This window comes from Vulpes lagopus, chromosome 5 (genome assembly GCF_018345385.1).
Source record: "Vulpes lagopus strain Blue_001 chromosome 5, ASM1834538v1, whole genome shotgun sequence".
NCBI lineage: Eukaryota > Metazoa > Chordata > Mammalia > Carnivora > Canidae > Vulpes > Vulpes lagopus.
Window position 1 is genome coordinate 7531762 of NC_054828.1, and position 23583 is coordinate 7555344.

General features: G+C 54.4%; 2 protein-coding genes across 5 annotated transcripts in view; one reads left to right on the forward strand and one right to left on the reverse strand.

Moving 5' to 3' along the window:
• Positions 1-9226: 9226 nt before the first annotated feature.
• On the forward strand, positions 9227-22933 carry POLR3H (RNA polymerase III subunit H). Of its 3 annotated transcripts, XR_005987732.1 has the most exons (8): positions 9300-9467; positions 9567-9695; positions 12770-12866; positions 18716-18802; positions 19204-19267; positions 20564-20765; positions 21615-22531; positions 22707-22933. XR_005987732.1 is itself a non-coding variant. In XM_041754447.1 (7 exons), the coding sequence occupies exons 2-7, from the start codon at positions 9585-9587 to the stop codon at positions 21666-21668; spliced, it is 615 nt and encodes a 204-aa protein (XP_041610381.1). In that variant the 5' UTR covers positions 9227-9293; positions 9567-9584; the 3' UTR covers positions 21669-22933. The 3 variants fall into 3 exon arrangements, 2 of the variants coding, with proteins under 2 accessions (XP_041610381.1, XP_041610380.1); XM_041754447.1 differs by lacking the exon at positions 9300-9467 and adding an exon at positions 9227-9293 and having other exon boundaries at positions 21615-22933; XM_041754446.1 differs by having other exon boundaries at positions 21615-22933.
• ACO2 (aconitase 2) overlaps positions 22805-23583 on the reverse strand; it is a 53427-nt gene continuing 52648 nt past the window's right edge. For both annotated transcript variants that reach the window (XM_041754444.1, XM_041754445.1), the window contains exon 18: positions 22805-23327. In XM_041754444.1, coding sequence (XP_041610378.1) covers positions 23190-23327 — 138 coding nt within the window. In that variant the 3' untranslated portion in view covers positions 22805-23189. The remainder of the gene's footprint in view (positions 23328-23583) is intronic.

The following is a 23583-nucleotide window of genomic DNA, read 5'->3' on the forward strand; positions in this document are numbered from 1 at the left end:
CTGAGCTGCTCTTGGTGGTTCCAGAGCAGTCCGTAGATAAGCCCCAGGCCCCGCTAGAGAGGCCTCCACAAAGGGGTTTCTCTCCCTTCCCATCCTCTCTCCTCCTCGGCCTCAGCTTGGAAAGAAGGAAGGCTTTCCCTGTATATATCCTTAGTACTCCTGAGGCAGGCGGGCATTTTCAAAAGAAGTCTTATTACAGTTAAAAGGAAGAAGGAGGGGATCCCTGGGTGGCTCAGCAGTTTGGTGCCTGCCTTTGGCCCAGGGTGTGATCCTGGACACCCGGGATCAAGTCCTGCGTCAGGCTCCTGGCATGGAGCCTGCTTCTCTATCTGCCTCTCTCTCTCTCTCTCTCTGTCTTTCATGAATAAATAAATAACATCTTTAAAAAGAAAAGAAAAGAAAAGAAAAGGAGGAAGGAGTCAAAAGGGAAATGATGGAGAAAAATTCAAATAACAGCTAGTAAAATGCACTGAGGGCTTCCTAGCCGTCGGGCAGCATGCTTTGTCACCATTCAAGGCCCACAAGGATCCAGCAATTTGTTATCATCACCCCTATTTTGCTGGTGAGGCTCAGGTAGGAGGAGGGAATTGCCCGTGATCATTACCTGGTTAGAAGGATATTTGAACGCAGGGCCTCCCAAAGCCATCACACATCCCTGCCCATCCAGAACCTCTCAGAACAATCAGGCTCAGACGTCTAGGTTTCTGATTCTGCACGAGAGATGCGGATCCTTGTCGTCCACTGTTATCCGCGGCCTGGAGTTCGGATTCTATTCCACCTGCTAGACTGAGGACTCCATCCAGAGGAGCCTCACCGCCTCCCCTTAAACTCTTCTTTCTTTGTCTTCCTCTCTTCCAAAGATAATCAAAGTTTTCAAAGTACTTGCATGTCACAGCTCACTTGCTGCTTCTTTTTTTTAAGATTTAAATTATTTACTCATGAGAGATACACAGAAAGAGGCAGAGACACAGGCAGAGGGAGGAACAGGCTCCCTGAGGTGAGCCCAATGTGGGACTTGATCCCCAGGATCTGGGATTACGCCCTGAGCTGAAGGCAGACCTTGAGCTCAACCGCTGAGCCACCCAGGCTCACGCATTATAAGCCTGCTGCTTATAATGACTCTGTGAGGTTTACCTGGATGACAATGGGCTGGAGAGATGGGGGACCTCACTGAATCACCCAGCTCAGAAGTGACAGTGACAGATCAGGGGTTGGAGCCCCGGGCTCCGGCCCCGTGGTTCTCATGCACCAGGAAAAGCGATCCCCCGTGATCTCCCCTGCCCACCACCCACCGGCCCTTCTGGAAGGGACGGCTTCCATGCTTTCTTCTGGGAAATCTTCTCTCCTCTCTCCTGAGCCATAGGACCCCTGGCCCCAGTAGCCCATCAGAACCAGAGTTAGGAATCAGGTCGGAACGTCAATGCCAAGGCTGGCTCTTCGCCCCATGGCTCCTGAGTTGCCAGAGCTTTGGCCTTGGGCCGTTGGTGGCTGAGCTACAGGTTAGAAGCCAATGGGCCGGGGATCCCTGGGTGACGCAGGGGTTTGGCTCCTGCCTTTGGCCCAGGGCGCGATCCTGGAGACCCAGGATCGAGTCCCACATCAGGCTCCCGGTGCATGGAGCCTGCTTCTCCCTCTGCCTGTGTCTCTGCCTCTCTCTCTCTCTCTCTGTGTGTGACTATCATAAAAAAAAAAAAAAAAATTAGAAGTCAATGGGCCAACAGAGGGGAGTAGCCAGGGAGGGCTTCTCTGAGGTGGTGATGTTTGAGAGCTGAGCCCCACGTGACAAGAAGGAGCCGGACCTGCCGGGATCCAGAGGCACTGTGGGAAGAGGGGATGATGGGCCGGAAGGTCCGCAGGTGGACGTGGGCTTTGGCGTACCTGAGGGATGGACCGGAGAGGTAGGATATGAGGCTGGAGGCTGGGAAGCAGGCCTGGAAGGCCACCTGTGAGAAGCCAAGTCCTGGTCTGCCCCGGACAAGGCCAAGGCCAGGGCCTCGGGCCTGCCCTTCACCTGGCGCCCAGCCTTTCTCAGAGGCCCCACCCACCGCTGGGAACCGAGTGCAGCCCCCCCCCCCGCCGGGCAGCCCAAGAGCCTGAATGAAGGTTTGAAGTAGTGTTATGATTATTCTCGACAACGAGGAGAGGGCACAGCTGTTCATTCAGGAAATGAGCAGCCCGTGGCACCACCCACCCACCCACCAGCAGCTGAGTAACAAAGAAATTGTCTGCTGCATACCAGGGGTTCTGCCGCCGAGGCTATTTTTGTGAAAAGCTGAGAATTCAAAAGCTCATCTCCTCGAAAGCCTTCCTCACCTCAGAGACGCTGAAGAGGTGGGAAGGAGCAGAGTAGCCCTGAGTTCCGCCGATGCCACCTGAATCATGATTCCCACCCTGTTGCCGACTGTCAGGCCACTAACGGGGGCCGGGCCTGGGCCTACCTGGCCTTGAATCCATACCATGCTTTAAGATACATACATCCTTAAGACGTCGGTGCCTCTGGACAGATGTGGAAGCTCGGGCACAGAGAGGCTAAGACATTTGCCGAGCGTCACTCAGTGGGTAATGGAGCTGGGATTAAAACTCAGGACTTCCGGCTTTATTCCACTCTCAGTCTTTCTGCTACACCACACTCCCTTTGAAATGTCTATTCAGGGTGCCTGGGTGGCTCAGTAGTTGAGCATCTGCCTTTGGCTCAGAGCGTGATCCCAGAGTTCTGGGATCCCTCTCTCAGGGAGCCTGCTTCTCCCTCTGCCTATGTCTCTGCCTCTCTCTCTCTCTCTCTGTGTGTGTGTCTCATGAATAAATAAATAAAATCTTTTTTCTTAAAAAAAGGAAAGAAATGTCTTTTCAGTTCCCTGGATGCCCATCTCCTTGTCCATGGGACTTCCCTCCAGCCTGTTCCAGTGATTTTGCCCTATGGATCCGACTGGTGCTTCCATCCTCTCTTCCTCTTCCTGGCCTCTCTTCCTTTCTTCCTCTCTTCTGTCCCCCAGTCATCTTCTCCAGTCTGGCTACTCCCCTTCGGCCAGAGAAGATCCTTTTCTGCAGCTTTGACCACATCATTTGTTCATTCCTTCAAACATTTGACAGATATTTATTGACTCCTTACCATGTGCCAGATGGTCCAGGCTGGAACACAGCCATGAACAAGACACACCTTGAGTTTATAAAGCTCATGTCTTATCTCGGAAGAGACATAGTACCAAGTATACAAACAAATAAATGTATAACCACAAGTTATGGAGATGACAAGCAAGCAGGGTGGAATGGAGACTGGCAGGGCTGAGTCCACCTGCTGAGGACTGAGAGGCCACTTTGAGAAGGCGCCCTTGTAAGTTGATCCCAGTGGGTGAGAAGGAGCCAGTCTTGTAAAAAGCAGGGGAAGAACATTTCCCAAAGATGAAACAGCATGGGTGAACTCCCAGAGGCAGGAAAGGAGGCTGCATGTTCAAAAGGTCAGTGATGTGGCTGGATGAGGAAGTAAGAGGAGGACAGGAGTCACGTTGTGTAGGGTATGGGGGGCCTGGCAAGAGGCCTGCTCCTCATCTGAAATGAAACAGGAGGGCATGAATGCTCCCGCCTCCAAACAGTATCCCTGGCAGCCTCACAGCCTCGTTCAGGGTAAAGATCAAAGCAGGCAGGAGACTGAAGAAGATGGAGGAGTCCCCTGGCCCTGGCCCCAGGGCTGGAGACTACCCTCTGGCCTGTGGGTGAGGGTTTCCTTGTACTATAGCTGGTTAAATCCCCTCAAGTCATTAGGAACCACTCTCTGTCATGGGGTAAGGGGTCCCTGCTCCCAGCTGCCCCTCTGCACCTCCCCCTGAGACCCTGGGCTGGAGCAGCCATGCTGATCTCCCCTCAACCCAGGGCTGGGATGGGCTGTGAGTCAGGCCTCCCTCACACACCCATTCCTGAAAACCCTGAGCCTTCTCAACATTTAGGATCATCTCTGTCCATACTTTCTGAGTGAGGTGGCCTTGACTGCCCTAGCTAGAGTAGCAGTGCTAGTCACTCACTGTCACATTATTCATGTGACCTTTCTCCATAGGAATGCCTGGCATGATCTTCCACATTTGTTTCCTGTTTCCCACTGAGGCTCCTCTCTAGAGCACAAGCCCCGAGAGTGGGGCTTCATGCACAGTGGCCCCCAACCAATACCTGTTAACTTTCTGGACTTTACTTTTGGCTCAACCAGAACAGAAGGCAAGTTATCGAGAGGCTCTGTTTCAGGTCTCTTCCAGAATTACTATTCCCAGTGGCCTCCATGGGAGGACTTTTCTTTTTTAAGAGTTTATTTTTAAGTAATCTCTGCACCCAACATGAGACTCGAACTCACAACCCCAAGATCAAGAGTTGCATCAGGATGCGTTCACAGGTGCAGAAGCAAGCATAATCTCCAGGTTTGGGCCTGAGCAGCCCGAGACCAGAGGAAGTCATTCTCTAAGATGGGAAGATGGTGGCAGGAGCAGGTTGATAGGCGACTCACCACCAGGAGTTCCGCTCTGGCCCAGATTAAACTTGAGTTGCTGAACGGAGCCTCAGAGCAGGCAGGAGGACACAGGAATCTGGGGAGATGGCCACAAGGCAGCCTTGGTGGCAGGATGCTGGTCACAGCCCGAGGCCACATGAGATCACCAGGGAGCATGGGGATGGCACAAAGTGGGCCTGGGACCCGCCAACATCTAGAGATGGGAGGAAGGCCCCGGAGGGGTGGGGAGGGCGGGGGCCCCTGGGAGCCAGGTAGAAGGGGTGAGGAAAGGATGCAGAAGGGCCAGCTGCTGCTGAACACTGAGCATGTGTGCTGCATTTGGCAACGTGGAGGTCGTCGGTGACCTGCAGAAAGCGTGGGTTGCATGGCGGAGCCAGAACCTCAATGCAACAGGTGGAAGAGAGGACAAGAAGAGGGCACTTGGAGACCGCAAGCGCCCATAGCACCTTCAAGTTTTGACGGTAAAGGGAGCAGAAATTGGGGCACTTGCTGGAGGGCTGAGAGAGGGGGGTGTTTTTAAGATGTAAAAAATCTTAATTGATTTTTATAATTTAAATTTAAATTTTGAATAGGTAATATATTCTCATGATCCTAATTATCAAAGATTCCAGAGGGCATTTGGTACAAATCTCCCTCCTTTCCCTCTCCCACGCCCTCAGCCATTCAGTGCCTCACCCTGCAGTCCATCCATGTCATCAGATGCTTGTCAACCCTTCTAGAGCATGCACGCATGCACATGCACACACACACACACACACACACACACAATATTATTTTCCCCCTTTTCCCACAAGTGGTAACATCCCATACACACTGTGCTGTGCCTTGCATTTTTATACTTAATGTATCCTGAATATCATTCCATATCAATACACAAAGAACATTCTCATCCTTTTTTTTATGGCTTCACATTATTCTGTTCTATGATACACCATATATATTTTTTTATCCAGTCGCCCATAATGGGCAATCATCAGAGATCTGTTCTATTATTATCTCTATTTACAGAGAGATAGCTGAGGCGCTGAGAGGTTCATGGGCTTCTCTGCGGTGGCTGTGGCGTGGGAACTCCCTGCCCTTAACCACTCACTGGACTCTCCTCCTCCTCCTGGATTAGCTTCCAACCCTGTTTCTCCCTCACTCCTACACTTAGCAATTATTTTCCTATCCTTTTGTTCATTCAAATAATACATATTTACAAGCCCTGACCGTGTGCCAGACACAGGGCTAGGCGCAGAAGATGTGGAGGGACCATGACAGAGGAGTCCTTCGCCGTCGGTTGAGAAGCTTACAAACTGTCTTTTGTGTGTTTTTGTAAGCCACCTCAAATCTTCCATGGAACAACGCAGAGAATTAATAAAGAAGCCCGGTCCCTGTTTTTCCTAATGAGGAAACCAAACGTGCCAACAAATCACTGTTGCAATCGTGTGAGCTGAATACCATACAAGAAGCCTGGGAACTCAAAGCACTAGCTCTGCAATGGCTGGCCCCATCCCCTCAGTCTGGCCCTCCTCCAATTTCCCATCTGAATGAAAGGCCCACCACCACCCAGCCAGCCACCCAGGCCACCACCCAGCCTGAAGCAAGCCCTCCTGCCCTGGCTCCTCCTACTTCCGGCCCTAGGTCACCCACCCTATCGCTGAGACCACCCCCCAGGGACCTCTGGACTCTGCCCAACTTCGCTGTCCATGGCTACCAGTCTTACTCAGGCCATCTCTTAGAGGAGCCACCCAAGAACTTCCTCCCTGGTCCTCTTGTTTCCACCCCAGCCCTTTCCCACCTACTGCCCATCCTGCGAATGTGTCACTGGGTCATTTCCCTGTTCTAACCATCTAAGGCTTCCCTTTGCTGTCTTTGGGCTAACATCTTGGCACAACCCAGTGGTTAGGATCATGGGCTCTGGAGCCTGAATCCCAGCTCTGCGACTCATTACCTGTGTGACCTTGAACAACCTACTTAACCTCTCTCTGCTTTAGATGAGGCAAAAGGAGAGGATGAGATAAATGAGAATAAATGAGAATAAGATAAATCAGATAATGATAATGATAGTCCCTACTATAGAGCTGTTGTGAGGATTGAAAGTTAATGAATATTATATTGAGAAGGTCCTTGTGATCCAGACCCTGTTGAGGTCCCCAAACTCACCGGTTCTTATCTCCCTATAAATCAGCTGAAGTACTTTTTTAATTCCCTGAGACAATCAAATTCCATCTCTCTCTCCCTCTTCCCTGCAACCCTTCTGAGCTGAAGGACCCAGGGCCCAGTTCTTCTTCCCCACTGGATCTCCAAAGCTGGACACACAGTATGTTGAGTGAATGAAAGAGATAGGTAATGTGTTTGGGTTCTAAGGGATGAGTAGGAGTTTTCCTGGTAAAGAAGCGTTTGAGGCAAGACTAAAAGAACTTGCTCTGTCCCAGTGTTTGGAGAACAGAAGAGAGGTAAGACTGGAGAGGGGCTGAGTTCAATCCAGACCTTTATGTTGGGCAGAGGATATTCATGAAGGGAAGGTTCTTGTGAGAGTGTGGAAGTCACAGGAGACACTGAGGCCAGGAGCTGGGGTGTGTGGCTAAACTCCAGGGGAGCAATGGGATGGCCTGAATCAGGGCAGCAGTAGTGAGAATGCAAGGAAGAGGGAGGTTTGAGAGATTGAGGACTTAATATCATCTCCTAAATACTTTTCCTGAATGCCTCCTAGAAATGATATTAGGGCATCATGGGAATAAAGAGCTGAAGTAGCATTTCCCCCTGTCTTCAAGTAGCTCAAATCTTAGGAGAGGCAGACAGACCTAAAAATAAAAATATGGATGCAGAGAAGGCCAAATTAAGTATCACTGCAGCCAGCCTTACATAGATATCTCTACACGTGTAAAATCTGCAAAGTGAAGCACCATGCATTTCTGAATGCCTCTCAAGGCTTTTTTTAAGTTCTCAAATTTTATTTGGTTTAAATACACTACAGTACATTTCCACAGCCCACCAACTTTTAGAGGCACTGTAGAGGCTTAGAGGAGCGCGCTGCTACTACTTAGCAGCCCTGTGACCTTGGACAAGCTACTAAATTGTCTTAGCCCAAGCCCATGTTACTTATCATATGAAGATGAGTGAGGAATGGCAAGGGGAGAGAACAAAACGGGGCTGTGAGTAGGGGTATGGGTGGTGTGGGTAGAGGCAAGATCCTTCAGGGCCTTGCGAGCTACCAAAAGGTTTTGGACTTATTTATTATTATTATTTTTTAAAGACTTATTTATTTATTTATTTATTCATGATAGACACACACAGACAGAGAGGCAGAGACACAGGCAGAGGGAGAAGCAGGCTCCATGCAGGGAGCCGGATGCGGGACTCGGTCCCGGGATTCCAGGACCGGGCCCTGGGCCAAAGGCAGGCGCCAAACCGCTGAGCCACCCAAGGATCCCTGGACTTATTTATTATTAAGATATTTATTTATTGGGGTGCCTGAGTGACTCAGTGGTTGAGCGTTTGCCTTCAGCTCTGGTCGTGATCCCCAGGTCCTGGAATGGAGTCCTGCATTGGGCCCCCTGCATGGAGCCTGCTTCTCCTTCTGTCTGTGTCCCTGCCTCTCTCTGTGTATCTCTCATGAATAAATAAATAAAATCTTAAAAAAAAGATATTTATTTGTTATTAGAGAGAGCACACGAGCAGCGGGAAGGGGTGGGGGAGAAGCAGAGGGAGAAGCTGACTTCACACTGCTCGTGTTGAGCAGGGAGCCCAACACGAAGCTCTTTCCCAGGACCCTGAGATCATAACCTGAGCTGAAGTCAGATGCTTAACTGACTGAGCCACCCAGGAGCCTCAATTTATTTAAGTAATTTCTACGCCCAAGGTGTGGCTCGAATCCACAACCTGGAGATCATCCCACACTCCATGGACTGAGCCAGCCAGGTGCTTCAAAGTTTCAGACTTTATTACTAATTTAGTGGGAAGGTACTGGGGTTGTTTTTTTGGTCCCAATTCATGATCACTTTTCTTTTCTTTATTTAAGATTATTTATTTATATATTCATGAGAAACACAGAGAGAAATAGAGGCAGAGACAGGCAGAAGGAGAAGCAGGCTCGGTACAGGCAGGGAGCCCCATGCGGGACTCCATCCCCAGAGCCCAGGATCACGCCCTCAGCTGGCCCAAGGCAGGCGCTAAACCGCGGAGCCACCACTGAGCCACCCAGGGATCCCCAATGATCATTTTTTCAATTGAGATGTAATCTGCCTACTTAAGTGCAAGGATCTTAACTGTCAAGTTTGATGCGTTGGTTTTTTTTGTTTTTTTTTTTAAGGTTTTATTTTTAAGTAACCTCTATGCCCAATGTAGGGCTTGAACTCACAACCCTGTTAACAAGAGCTGGATGCCCTACTGACTGCCAGGCCCCCACCTGTGTAACCCACCCCCCTAGAAGAAGATAGGAAACATTCCTATCACCCTAGAAAGGTCCCGCCTGCTCCTTTCCAGATAAATCTCCCGCTTCCAGGGTCCTGAAGGGGTCTAAGCAAACTGTGTCGGCTTTTGAGAGGATCCCTCTGGCCGGGCGCAGCGCACCGCTCCGCCGGGGACCGGGAGAAAGAGCGACATCCCCGCGGGGCAGGTGAGGTCGGGATCGCGCCCACGTTGCCTAGCAACCAGGAAGCGCGGTGGAAGGGCGGCCGGCTCCGCGGGGGCCCACGGGGAGGCCCCGCCCTACGTCGCGCCGCGTCGCGTTGGGGGGCGGGCAGAGGCTTCTTATTGGTCTGTTCTCCGGAAGCGACGGGATTCGGAATCTCGCCCGAAGTCGGCTGCGCGTGGGAGCGCGGTGCGTGGCGGCGCGTGGCGCGTGGCGGGACCGGGTCGTGCGGCGGGTGCTCGCGCTCTCTCGCTGGAGCGAGGGCGTCTCCTGCTGAGCCTCAGTTTCCTCAGTTTGCAGAGGCGGCGCACGCCCCGCACGGGGTACCCGGCGCCGCACCGCGCAGCCCCTCCGCGGGCCTGGGTGTGTGCGTGGGGGGCGCTCAGCGGTGGGGACCGGCCCGAGGGGGTTCGGGAATGCCCACCGCCCCACACGGCGCGTGACTGAGCCTCCCGCCCCCAGGGCCCCGGCGCAGGCGCGATGTTCGTCCTGGTGGAGATGGTGGACACCGTGCGGATTCCCCCGTGGCAGTTTGAGAGGAAGCTCAACGACTCCATTGCCGAGGAGCTGAACAAAAAGTTGGCCAACAAGGTACCGGGGCCCACGGGGTCGCTGACAGGCCCTGGCACGGGAGGCCCAGCGCTGCCCTCCTGCCCGCTGCAGGCCTCCCCGGTCACGCCAAACCCTGGCCTTGGACAAGTAGCTTAACCTCTCCGAGCTCAGTTACTTCACCTGCACGTGGGATGTTGGAGTCAAAACAGAAACTGGGGAAATGCCAGATTGCACCCTGTTGGATTACCCGCTCTGGGCCTCAGTTTCCATTTGTAAAATGGAAATAATAATGGCTGTCACACACTGTGTCTGTGAAGATGGACAGTGGTTTAGAGTTAACCATCATTAAGGGGCCCCTGGGTGGCTTCGTCCCTGAAGCATCCGCCGGCCTTCAGCTCCTGATCACAGCGTCTTGGGATTGAGCCCCACATTCAGCTCCCTGCTCAGTGAGGTGTCTGCTTCTCCCTCTCCTCCCTGCTCATGCTCTCTCGTGCTGTCTCTGTCTCGCAAAAAATAGAGTTAACTATCAGGAGATTTATTCTTTATTCTTTTTTTTTTTTTTTTTAAGATTTTATTTATTGATTCATGAGAGACACAGGCAGAGACCCAGGCAGAGGGAGAAGCAGGCTCCATGCAAGGAGCGCACGCATTCTCTCTCTCTGTTAAATATATCTTTTTTTTTTTTTTAAAGATTTTATTTATTTATTCATGATAGACACAGAAAGAGAGGCAGAGACACAGGCAGAGGGAGGAGAAGCAGGCTCCATGCAAGGAACCCGATGTGGGACTCAATCCCAGGAGTCTGGGATCATGCCCTGAGCCAAAGGCAGATGCTCAACCACTGAGCCACTCAGGTGTCCCAATAAATATATCTTTTTTAAAAAATGAAGATTTTGGGATGCCTGACTAAACTGCTCAGCAGTTTAGCGCCTGCCTTCGGCCCAGGGCGTGATCCTGGAGTCCTGGGATCCAGTCCCACATCGGGCGCCCTGCAGGGAGCTTGCTTCCCCCTCTGCCTGTGTCTCTGCCTCTTTCTCTCTCTGTGTCTCATGAATAAATAAATAAAATCTTTTTTAAAAATGAAGATTTTATTTATTTGAAAGAGAAAAAGAGAGAGCACAAGCACGGTGGGGGGCAGAGGGGGAGGGAGAAGCACTCTCTGCTGAGCAGGGAGCCTGACTTGGGACTCAATCCTAGGACCCTGGGATCATGACCTGAGCCCAAAGCAGATGCTTCACCAACAGAGCTACCCAGGTACCCTGGAGATTCATTTTTGAGAGTGGGAAAGGGCTGTGCAGAGAGAAGAGTTGGGCAGGCAAAGGAAACTGCATGTGTAAAGGCCCTGCGGCAGGAGGGAATATTTCATCCATCATAACCTGGAGGAGGACTTGTGTGGCCTGGAGAGGAAGAGAGGAGAGTAAGCTGGAAAGGTGGCAGGAGCCAAGCCACATGGGGCCTGCAGGATGTCATGGAAGTATTGATTTTCATCTGTAGAATAGCAGGAGGTGATAGGCTGAGAAGGAGCAAGAGGAAGGTTGGCTGGCTTTAGACAGGAGACCAGTCCCTTCTGTAGATAGAGGCTGAGATCATGGAAGGGAGTTGTATGCAGCTGTTGGTGGAGAGAACTCATGAAGTCCTTAGTGATTGGCTTCCAGTTATGTTGTGAGGTAGAAGGTAGGGGCGGTCAGTGGAGGGATGAAGTGTGAGCATAGTGGTGACAGAAGGTGTGAAAAGTCCAAGAAGGTAAAAAAAAAAAAAAAAAAAAAGCTGTTAAAAGGGATCCCTGGGTGACTCAGCGGTTTAGCGCCTGCCTTTGGCCCAGGGCACGATCCTGGAGTCCCAGGATCAAGTCCCACGTCGGGCTCCTGGCATGGAGCCTGCTTCTCCCTCCTCCTGTGTCTCTGCCTCTCTCTCTCTCTGTCTATCATAAATAAATAAATCTTAAAAAAAAAAAAAAAAAAAAAAAAGAGCTGTTAAAAGTCCAAGAAGGGAATGTAGCCCTTTGGGGTATGGGTCCTTCAGGGACCTGTTCAGACGAGTCTTTTATATTAGAATCATTTGAGAGGAAGCTGCACAGAAGAGGTCTGTGGTCTGGCCAAGGGCACAGATCTTTTTTTTTTTTTTTTTTTTTTAAAGATTTTATTTATTTAATTATGAGAGACACACAAAGAGAGGCGGAGAGACAGGCAGAGGGAGAAGCAGGCTCCATGCAGGTACCCAATGCGGGACACGATCCCAGAACTCTGGGATCACGTTCTGAGCCAAAGGCAGATTCTCAACCGCTGAGCCATTCAGGCCTCCCAAGGGCACAGATCTTGTGCAAGGCAGCCAGGCCCTGTGGCTCATTGTGGTGAGGTCCGGCCCGGACTTGGAATTCTCTTCTTAGCTTCTTGCTAATCCTTGAACAGTCCTGCAGGGTCTGTATTGGGAGGTGATGACACTGGTGGCAGGTAAGCAGGCTGGTGATTTGGGGCATGGTGGGCATGGGGTATGAGATGCCCTGTGTCTAGTCTCAGAGCCTCGGGCACGTGTCCCTCTGCCACCCTCAGTCCCTGTGGCCACGGCTGTGTGCCTGATACTTTGTGAGCAGGTGGGGTTTAGCCTGGACTCTGACACTCACTGAGCCATGAGCTCCAGCAAGAGCTGGAGATTTTGGTGAGTGTAGGTTTAGGGTTTCCCTGCCAGTGATCCTTACTGGTAATAATAGTGATCTGTGTTGACTGACTGTTACTACTTCCAGCATATGAGCCAGATGCTGGCATGGGTGTCACATCCATTACCTCTTGTTATTTAATACACCTGTAGCCTGGTTGGTCCATTTTTGCAGATGGGGGAAACTGAAGCTCAGAGAAGTGACCTTGGAGGTCACATAGTGGGTGGTGGAACTGGTGCTGTAACCTGGATCTGTCTTGTCACAAAGGCCCTCCTCCTTCCAGAGTGCCACATCCTTTGGAGGCTCCTTACCCTTGGATACCTCAGACGGTGCCCCAACTCGTTTCTAGCTGCCCTGAGTGGTGAGGGTCTCAGGAGAGAATGCTGGGGAGCTGGGCCTCTGTGTCCTCTGTGTGCGTGCGCATTTGTACGTATATATGTACGTACGTTGATGCCCATAGGTCGTGTACAGCGTGGGGCTCTGCATCTGTCTGTTTGACATCACCAGGCTGGAGGACGCCTATGTGTTCCCAGGGGATGGCGCATCGCACACCAAAGGTAGGTGCCTTTTCCTCCTTGGGATTTTTGGTTGTGGGAATCCTGGTCTAGGGATTGGGAGACCTGAGGCCTAGTCCTGACTCTGCCTGCGATGGACTGTGTGACAGTGAACAGAATCTTCCCGTCTGGGGCTCAGTTTCCTTGTCTATAAGAAATGGTGGACAAGGTGATTCTTTTTCTTTTCTTTTTTTTTTAAGATTTTATTTATTTATTCATGAGAGACAAAGAGAGAGAGAGAGGGAGAGACACAGGCAGAGAGAGAAGTCCCCGATGTGGGACTCAATCCCGGGACCCCAGGATCATGCCCTGGGCCGAAGGCAGGTGTCAAATCGCTGAGCCAGCTGGGCTGCCTTTTCTTTTTCTTTTTTAAGGATTTATTGGTTTATTTGAGAGAGCGAGAGACTGATCTCATGACCCTGAGATCAAGACCTGAGCTGGGCTAAGAGTCCATCACTTAACTGACTGAGCCTCCCAGAGGCCCTGCACAAGACCATTCTTGAGGCCTCTCTGGCTCTGAGATTGTGGCTCCGAGTCTGTGCCCCCTGTGGTCTCGCTTATTACCAAGCTCTGCTCTTCCTGGTCCTCAGGCTGCTCAGTTCTGGTTGGGGGGTGGCCAGACAGGTGTCGGGTGACACTGGCATGGTCAGTGTTGGGTTAAAAGTGGGGGTGGGGAGCAGGGGCACCTGGCTTGCTCATTTGGTACAGCGTGTGACTCTTGATCTTAGGATTGTGAGTTCAAGACCCACATTGGGTATAGGGATTACTTAAAAATAAAATCTTAAAAAAAAATAAAATAAAAGTGTGGAGAGCAGAGGGGAGTGGATCTGTCTTGGGGAGGAGGCAGGTTGGAGGGAGGGGACTTTAAGGGGCCCTGGGACATAATGAGTACGTGTAGCCCCTGGATTCCAGTGCCAGCTCTGCCGATTACGTGCTGTGAGACTAACCACTCCGTGCCTGTTTCCTTGCTGTGAGATGTAGTTAACAGTAGATTTTATATCACAGGACGTTGTGAGAATAATAAATCAATATGTGCAAAGGTCTTTGGACGGGACCTTGGCACATGGGGCTCAGTGACTCATCGATTTGAACTATTTCTCCTGATTTTGGGATCTGCTAAATGAGTTCTTCCGGGCTGGCCTGTCCAGGGCTGGGTGGGGTAGGGTGGCCTCCTGTGTCTGGTGGTTGGCAGACTGGTTGGTCAGGGGTGGGCACGAGGGTGGCTCATCTCTGCTGCACATGGTCTCATCTTTCCTTCCCGGAGATCAAGGCACCATGGTGCAGCCGAGCCCCTGTAGGAGCAGCTTTTCAAGCCTCTGCCTAAATCCCATTGGCCAGAGCAGGACTCCTGGCTGAGGCTGGCGGTGAGTGAAGGAAAAATAGATTCCACCTCTCAATAGGAGGCGCTGCAGTCACAGCAAAGGGGTGTGCTCCCGAAAGGGAAGGTTGGTTACCAGACCTGGATGTGTAGGGAGGGCGTCACCTTGGCTAGAGTTCTCAGGGAGGGAGTGGGGACCCTTCCCTCTCCTCCCAGGACCCAGCCACATCAGAAGCAGAGGGCAAGGGGGCCCCTGAGGTGGTTCAGGGCTAACCAGAGTGTAGGCCTGCAGCTGGCCATCAGCTTGGCGCTCAGGCCTGTGAATCTCAGCCTCTGGAGGTGAACCCACACGCATTAGAACGAGGAGCTGGGTGCTGCTCGCATGAGGAAGTGTGAGGAGCCCCGTCTCCGTCAGCCTCTGGGCACAGAGATGTGGAGCATTCCAGAACGCGCCATGAGGCTGCCTGGTGTCTGTGTCCACACTCGAGTCCACAGAGACATCGCCAAGCTCTGCGGGCAGCCCTAGGAAACAGGCTGGATTGGCACGCGCTCGGAACATTTGGCAGAAAAGTAAAATGGTGACGTGAAAATAAGACCACAGGGCCTCTTTACAGAGAAGGACGCACTCCAGCCAAGCCCAGTCTCTGCCTTTAGGTGGTGTTCTGGAGACGAGTGGTAAGAGGTGCCGGAACTTCAAGGAAAACTGGGAGGGAAAAGTTAAAATTGAAGTTCTGTTCTTTCATTTGGTTGTTTCTGCCACTTGGTGTAAGATTTTCACTGTCCCCCAACCCTAGTTCACCCTGGGCCCCCTGTGTCCTTGGGAACAGGTGTGAGGATTAGGGCAGGTCACACGGTCCTGGATTTAATTCTGCTTCCCCCGCCTCCTCCCCCCGCTCCCGTGTGGACCTTGAGCAGGTAACTTGCCTCTCTCGGTCTCGGGTTCCTTATCTGTAAAATGGGGTCACCACGTGCAGCTGTGAAGCCCGGCCTGGGCCACAGAGCACCGCATGGGGTGGTGCTATGTTGTGGGGATCATAGCATGTGTCACGTGGGGATCACCACGTGTCAAGACTGACCTTCCTCCCCAGCCCATTCCGGCCGCCACCCCCTCCACTGCCTCACCCAGGGCTGTGGCCAGCGTGTGCGGAGCAGGCCTTCTCCATACCTGCCTCTACTTTTGGCTTGAGGACTCTTCTTTTGCTTATTGCCTTGTACTTCCAACCCTCCTCCCCCCCTCACCGCCGGGGCCAGATTGCATCACTTGTCTCAGCAGGAGTCTCCACAAAGTGCGCCTTTGTGACTTGTAACCCCAAGCCCCGTTTAGCCTCTTCTCTTGTCACTGTAACAGGTGCCAGTGCCATGTGCCCCATGCTCCCGAGGCTGGCCAGACCTGGCCTCCCCCAGGGGAGCCCCTCTTGACTGGCCCTGCCACCCCTGCCTTGCTCTGAGCTGGGACTGGTGTCGTGCCCGCCATTTGCTTTGTTCCATTGTTTTTTCCCCTAAGTTGTGCTACAATACGTATAACGTAAAATTTACCATCTTAACTATTTTTAGTGCACAGCTCAGTGGCATCGTGTACAGTCATCGTTGTGGAATCACCACCAACCTTTTTTTTTTTTTTTTTTTTTTATGATAGTCATACAGAGAGAAAGAGAGAGGCAGAGACACAGGCAGAGGGAGAAGCAGGCTCCATGCACCGGGAGCCTGATGTGGGATTCGATCCCGGGTCTCCAGGATCGCGCCCTGGGCCAAAGGCAGGCGCCAAACCGCTGCGCCACCCAGGGATCCCACCACCAACCTTTCAATCCTTCCAGACTCACACTCTGTCCCTCTTAAGCATTCTGCCTTCATTCCACCCCTCTCCAGGGCCCTGGAGTCCACTATTGTACTTTTTTTTTTTAGATTTTATTTTATTTTATTTTATTTTTTTACTTTTTAAAGACTTTATTTACGTATTCATGAAAGACACAGAGAAAGGCTGAGGTGTAGGCAGAGGGAGAAGCAGTCTCCAGGCAGGGAGCCTGATGTGGGACTCGATCCTGAGACTGCAGGGTCATGCCCTGAGCCAGGGGCAGGTGCCCAACCACTGAGCCACCCAGGCGTCCCAGATTTTATTTATTCATGAGAGTCACACACAGAGAGGCAGAGACACAGGTAGAGGGGGAAGCAGGCTCCCTGTTAGGGGCCCAGTGCAGGACTCGATCCCAGGATCTTGGGATCACAGCCTGAGCCGAAGGCAGATACTCAACCACTGAGCCACCAGGCACCCTCACCATTGTACTTTCTGTGTCTGTGAATTTTTCTCTGGGTTACTGCACATAAGGGGGGACAGTGTCTGCCCTTAGCACAAACTCACCACGTCCCCAGGCAGACCTGCTTCTCCTGGGACAAGGTCTTCCTCTTACTGACCCTGCAGACCCACCCGTTCTGGCTTTCCAGGCTTCCCGTCTGCCCATGAAACACCCTGGAACTTTAGGTGGGGCTCTTGGGAGATGGCTCCAAATACAGCATTGCCCCGGCTGGCCCTCCCACTGGGCTGTGGCCTCCTTTTTGTTTTTAATTGAGATCTAATTTACATGCCACAAAATTCACCCTTGTAAAGCTTACGATTCAGTAGCTCTTAAGATATTCATAGAGCTGTGCAACCATCACCATGATCTAATTCCAGAACATTTTCCCCACCTCAAAAAGAAACCACGCACCTATCAGTCACTCCTCATTCCCCCTCCTCCAGCCGCTGGCAACCACTGATCTACCCTCTGTGTCTGGATTCGCCTAATCTGGACATTTTGGATAAATGGAATCGCACAGTATGCGGTCTTCTGTAACTAGTTTATTTATTTATTTATTTTTTTAAATTATTATTTATTTATGATAGTCACAGAGAGAGAGGCAGAGACACAGGCAGAGGGAGAAGCAGGCTCCATGCACCGGGAGCCCGATGTGGGATTCGATCCCGGGTCTCCAGGATCGCGCCCTGGGCCAAAGGCAGGCACCGAACCGCTGCGCTACCCAGGGATCCCTGTAACTGGTTTATTTCACGTAGCATAGCATCCTTGAGGTTCATCCGTGTCATTCCGTGTGTCTGTACTCCCTTTTTAAGACCGAGTAATATTCCATTATACAGATAGACTGCGTGACGTTCATCCGCTCACATGTTGGTGGGTGCTTGGATTGACCACCATGTGCCTTCGGCTGTGGCTGTTCCAGACTCGAGCTCCCTGGGCACGAGACCACCTGCCATTCTGCCGCCATAAGCCCAGGGCCCAAACCGGCCCTGGCACACACTTGGTGGGAGGCTCTGTGGGGATTTGCTAAGCTGAGCTGAACGTTGGGTCACATGGGGGACAGGGTTTTTCCATCCTGTGGACTTGTGACCGCTGGCTGCCCTCATCTGCTCTCTGCAAGGTCAGCATGGCACGCTCGTCACAGGGAGGGAGGGGGTACCACCTGCCCCCTCTGCTTTCCTCGGGCATCCTGCGTGGTGGGGCTGCGCAGAAGCAGCCTGGAGGGAGCCGGGGCCGCCGGGCCCTATTGGCCCTGGGCAGCGTTGGCGGGGTAGGCTAGTGGCCGCAGTCCGTGTTCGGGATGGAAGCTGCCAGAGGAAGGCACATTCCACCCTGTGGCCGTTTGCTGGTCCCGAAAGTCTCGGGGTCTTCCCACGGCAGAACAGGGTGGAAGGGCATGTGGCTGAGCGGCCTGCGCAGCCGTCCGAACCGCTTCCCCATCGTCACAGCGGGGAAGCCTTGACCACTGGTGTGGGTGGGTTGCGATGGGCACTGCATGACTGGCAGGAAGTAGCCTCGTGTGCTCGCTAGCTCTGGCGGTGTTGGGGTCCATGCTGCTCACCCTTTTGGGGCTCAAAGGGGCAGGAGTGATGAGGTAACGGCTCCCGCCGGGCCTGGGGATCAGGCTGTGATGTGGGCACAGACCTCACCTGATACTTTCCCGGGGGTGTGGTGACCGCCACCACCTAGGGCAGGGCCTGAGAACCCACAGAGGAATTTTTGTTGGGTGCTTGCCTCTGCCTCCCCATGGCCCCCCTGAATCTCAGGCACTTTTAGCATCCTGTTCCAGGTCAGAGCTATGCCTGGGGCAAACTCCCATCAGAGGGAGACAGAAAACTTGTTTCCAAACCTGGCTCCCTTTGCCAGTTGCTTCTGCCCATTTTAGAATTTAAGGGAGTAAGTCTAGAGGAAGAGTGGGAGTGGACTATGGAGTCATCTGCGGCCCAGAGTCTGGGTTCAGGAGTGACTTGTCTGCTGGGTTTGGGGGCCAGCCCTTGGGTCCAGGGCCGCTGCTGCTGGCCTGTTATGGGGGCTATGCTGTGGCCTTGCGGGGTACGAGGTGTGGGTCCCCCTAGCTCAGCTGGCGGGTCTGGACCCACAGGGGTACGGGGTGTGGAGTGCCCAGCAGACTCCGGGGTAGCTGCAGGGCGTCCAGGTCAGTGGGCCAGCCAGTGGGGTCGGCCCTGGGAAGCCTGGGCCATCTCTCATGTGCCTGCTCATCACTGACGCTCTTCCTTCACTTCCAGTCCATTTTCGCTATGTGGTGTTCCATCCGTTCCTGGATGAGATTCTGATCGGCAGGATCAAAGGCTGCAGCCCGGAGGGAGTGCACGGTAACGAGGCCTGGGAGCACTCGGGGCAAGGGGCCCGGCCTAGGCCTCCCTTCAGCTTCTGTGCTGGGCCACATGGTCGGGGGCGGGGGTCAGATTCAGATGCTGTGCTGTCAGGGAAGCTTGTGTGTGTGGAGGATATGCAGCCCTCTCGTGCTCATGTAACAATGCAGGGCCTTGGCCAGCCAGGGGGCTTCCCCGTGAGGCCTTCCTCAAGACAGAGGGCCTCGGGCCCAGGTGCTCACCAGTCCCTATTTTGCATGGTGTCCAGCATAAGTTTTGGTGGCTAAATGGCCTAGGTAGAGGCGCAGGGATCTGAGGTGTGTGTGTGTTGGGGTGGGGGTTCCCATTTCCATGGCGACAACTGCCATGTCCCATGCTGTCACTTTCTTCATTTGTTCCAGTCTCTCTAGGGTTCTTTGATGACATTCTCATCCCCCCCGAGTCTCTGCAGCAGCCAGCCAAGTTGTATCCTCCCAAGGTTAAAGTGGGGCACAGGGGAGCTCAGGTCTTTCCAAAGGACAATCTCTGCTCCTTCGGGTGACCCCGGCTCCTGTGGGCCAGTACTGCTGACCTCCGTGCCCACTGCCCAGCCCGCACTTGTGCCTTGGAAGTGGTGACCTGCCCGTGCTTCCCAAGCTGACTGTGGTGTCCACGTGCCTGGGCATGTAGGTGGTGCTCTGTTCACTTTGCTTAGGTTGTCCTCTCAGGGATCACTCCAGAATCCTCACCCTGGAGAGGTTTGCCCTGTGGGGCTCGCCTCCCTACTTCCCTGCTGTGCAAACAGTACCGTTGGCTGCCATTTGAGGGCTTGACTGCGCCTGATGCTGGGCTGGGCTGTTTCCCTCCGCTGGGTTCCCCCTTTGCCCCACGCTGGCCCTTGCCCTGTTGCACTGGGGCTGTTTCTGGGGTCCTCGCTGAGACTGCTCACCAGAAGGGACCCTGTCTTGTCAGGACTGTGCCCACAGTGCCCAGCAGGGGACCTGGCACTTGGGGCCGCCATTAGAGGGCGCGCTGGCTGCTCTGCGTGGGCTGAGCGAGGGGCCTGGGGCTTTGCAGGGGTTTTCAGGGCGCTGCCCTCACTGGCGAGGCCACCGCGGCTGGGCCCGTGTGCATGTGCGGCGGACCAGGGGCAGGGTCTGTGCGGGACTCGGACTCGTCAGAAAACCTGGCCCTGCCTGGCTGGACCTCCCGCTGGCTGTGGGCCCTTGGGCCGGTGACCTTCCATTTGCCATATCTGTCCTTCTGAAACCCGGGAAGGTCCTTGTGCTGGTCATTGTCACAGGGCAGGGCTGGAAAGGACTGTGGGGTCGCACTGTGAGAGAACACGGGGTGGCTTTGGCTAGCACTGCAGGGCCGGCTGTGGCCGGTGGAAAGCACTTCTCGTGTGTGTGGCCATGTCCCCTCCTCGCGACAGCCCCGCGAGGACAGGCCAGGCAGCCAGGCCTTGCTACCGCCCCGTTCTGCATGCAGCACCCTGAGGCACAGACGGCGGGCCTGGCCCCGTCCCCGCTTGTGGAGCAGAGGCCCGAATGTGGCAGTTGGCCCAAATCCGACCCGCAGGGAAAAGGGCCCCGGGCGGCAAGAGGTGAGACTCGCTCTGCGCCTGAGCCTCCTTCCTGCTCTGGTGGCAGCCCACACCTTGCCCGGCCTTGCTTCTCCTTGACACCCCAGCCAAGGAGCTCTCCCCCTAGAATTGGGTTTTCATGGGGTTTCCTGTGGGCTCCTTGCCCCCGTTGTTGCCTTGACCCGCGCCGCGCCCAGCGATGAGGCGGAGCAGGTGTGGGTGTGGGAGTACGAGACAGAGGAAGGAGCACACGACTTGTACATGGACACGGGTGAGGAGATCCGCTTCCGGGTGGTGGATGAGAGCTTTGTGGACACGTCCCCCACGGGGCCCAGCTCGGCTGAAGCCACGTCTTCCAGTGAGGAGCTGCCAAAGAAGGAAGCTCCGTACACACTTGTGGTGAGCTGTGCGGACGCCGCGTGGCGGGGAACCGGGCGGCGGGAGCAACTTCCTAGGGTGTTGACTTGGGGTTCCCTGCCTGGAACCCCTGTCCCCATGGGTGTGTCTTAGGCGGTCACTTTCCTGGGGGAGCCTGTCCCGTTGGCCATGGCCTGAGGCTCGTGGCGGGGGGTAAGCTGCCACGGCGCCGGGGGGGGGATAGCAGTGTCTGACCTGCCTGCGGTCGGGACAGAGCCCACGCCAGGTGACAAGGCGCTGAGGGAGAGAGCAAGGCTGGGGAGGGGGTTCAGGGGCCGGTGACCCTCCGTGGGGGCTGCTCCCGAACCCGAGCCCCCGTGGGCATGGGGTGGCCGCAGAGCTGCGACCAGCCTGGTGTCTGCCCTCAGAAGTCAGACAGTGGCGTGTGACAAAGTAGGATGCATCTCCAGGGCCTGCTAGTAGGGTTTGCGGGTATAATGTGCCGCAGGTTGTCTGTTAAAAATCTGGGTGGCCGAGGGCATCTCCTCTGTTTGGAGGCTGGGGCTCAGGGTTGCTGGGCCTTTCTGGAGCCTTTCTTGGAGCATGCCCAGGACCGGCCTGCCAGTGCCCATGTCTGGGCAGGCCTGGGGCTGCGGAAGGATACCTGACCTCGCTGGGGCCAGAGAGGGGAGTCCGGGCTGTGTTCCCATGTGGCCAGCTGGGTGCTGCATGGCTCCTGGATCTCCCCAGGTCCTTGTGGCTGGAGTGAGCTTGCCTTGCTACTCCCTTGGCCCATGTAGGGCACCTAGGAGGGTGGCCCCCCTGCCTCCTGAGTCTGCTGGAGGCCCGAAGGTAGACGCAACGTGCCTGTTTTTTCTCTACCCCCGGCAGGGATCCATCAGTGAGCCAGGCCTGGGCCTTCTGTCCTGGTGGACCAGCAGCTAGCACGGGGGCTCAATGGCAGACCTTGCCCGGTCCTGCAGACCCCAGCCCAGCCCCTGGCGAGGTGGTGCCGCTGGCCGTGAAGACACCAGCTCTGCAGTGTGTGTGCCTTGCCATCCTGGCCCTGCTCCTGCTCAAGCTTCCCCCGAGGCCCCAATGTCCCTGTGGATCTCTGCCAGAGACGTTTAATAAATCAAGGCCACGTCAGTCAGGGAGGAACCAGTGATGTAAGGTCCCCAAGTTGCCACAGCTGAGACAGCGTGTCCTCCTCTCCCCAGGCCACTTCTGGGGATGTGGGGGTTGACATTGTCGGTCTCAGGCTGGGCTCTGGGCTAAGTTTGGTGGCTCCCTAAAATAAGAGCGAGAGGCCAGCCTGGGGTAGCTATAGCTCCTGTCACCTCTCCTCCCCCACTGGTGTTTGGAAGGTGGGGGCCTGGACTCAGCCCAGCCAGTGCCATCAAGCCAAGTGGAGGCTGTCAGCTTAGCTGGCGCAAGGTCAGGACTGGTGACCAGCCATACAGCTGTCACTTTCAGACCTTGGCCACGCCAGGAACACTCGGGGTCTGCTGGTGACGCCAGGTCCCCAGCGAGGGCAAACACCGCATTGTTTATTCAGCAGAATGGCTTTCCAGATTTCTCCTGCCGCTTCACTCCTGCAGAACCCGCTCTCTAGCGCCCACCAGACGCCGGATTTCTATCAGGCAAATCGTGTGCCCTCCATGGAGTGCGCCTCCTTCCTTGGCCTCCTCAGCTGGCATGGGCACCGGGGTACAGACGTCACTCCAGGAGCAGCTGGAAGTCCCCCCCCGCCACCCGGTGCCATGGGCCAGGGGACCGTGCACAGCCTGGACCGGCTGTGGCCTTGGGTCTGTGCCCTGCTCGGGTGTCTAGGGGGCTGACCCTGTGCCCAGGGCAGGGCAGGATCCAATTCATCTTGGATCTTACCTCCTGGAATGTGAGGGAAGCTGTGCAGATGTTGGGGTGCAGGGAGGGGAGGCTGCCCTGTGGGCAGGCCACTGTGTCACTTGCCCTTCACTGCAGTGGCAGGTCCAGCGGGAGCGTCTGCTGACTGCTACAAAAACCCACCCTGAGCCCTGGAGTCGGTACGGAGTATGGACACCACCACTCTCACACGGGGACACTGAGTGTGGATTCTTATTTTTTCATAAGAGTAAAGTTTCTTTAAAATCCTTGAGCCACCAGTGAAATGAGGCGGGAGAAAAATTTTAGATGAGTCTTCTCATCAAAAATAAATACAGTTGAACGGAGTTGCTCAAGATCTGAAACAGGCTAAAAACGGGAAGGCAGGGGAGCCGGAACATTCCTTTAAGAATACCCCCCCCCCCCCAACCATGGGTCAGTCGGCCCGTTGAGGGAAGGGAGGCCAGGAGGTCTGACCCCACTGTCTCGAGCAGGAAGCCATGGCTGGATCGGGGCAGATCCAGTTCTGATGACGCGTGGGCTGTACTGGGGACCCCACTGCAGGGTCCGAGAGGCAGGCGGGCAGGGGAGCTGGGCTGGATCTCACTGCTGCTGCAGTTCCTTCATCCTGTTGAGAGCACTGCCGGCGCGGAACCACTCGATCTGGGTCTCGTTGAAGGTGTGGTTCAGGAGGATGGTCTCTTGGGTCCCATTGGGGTGCTTGATGATGCACTTTAGGGGCTGTAGGGAGTGGGGGGAGGTGGAGTGGCTCTTAGGAACGTGGCCCTGGCGTCTGCCTGAAGGTCAGGAAGGTGGGGTGCTCCAAGGTGAGGCTCAGGGGCCAGTAGGCTGACCAAGATCAAGGGCAGGTGTGGGCTCGGGGCATTAACTCCCAGGGCCCAGAGGGTCCTGCTAGGTGTGGGCTGTTGGCTTTCGAGAGCCAAGCCTGCACTAATGAGGGCCCTGGAGAATTTAAGGGCCCTTCCAGCTGGAACAA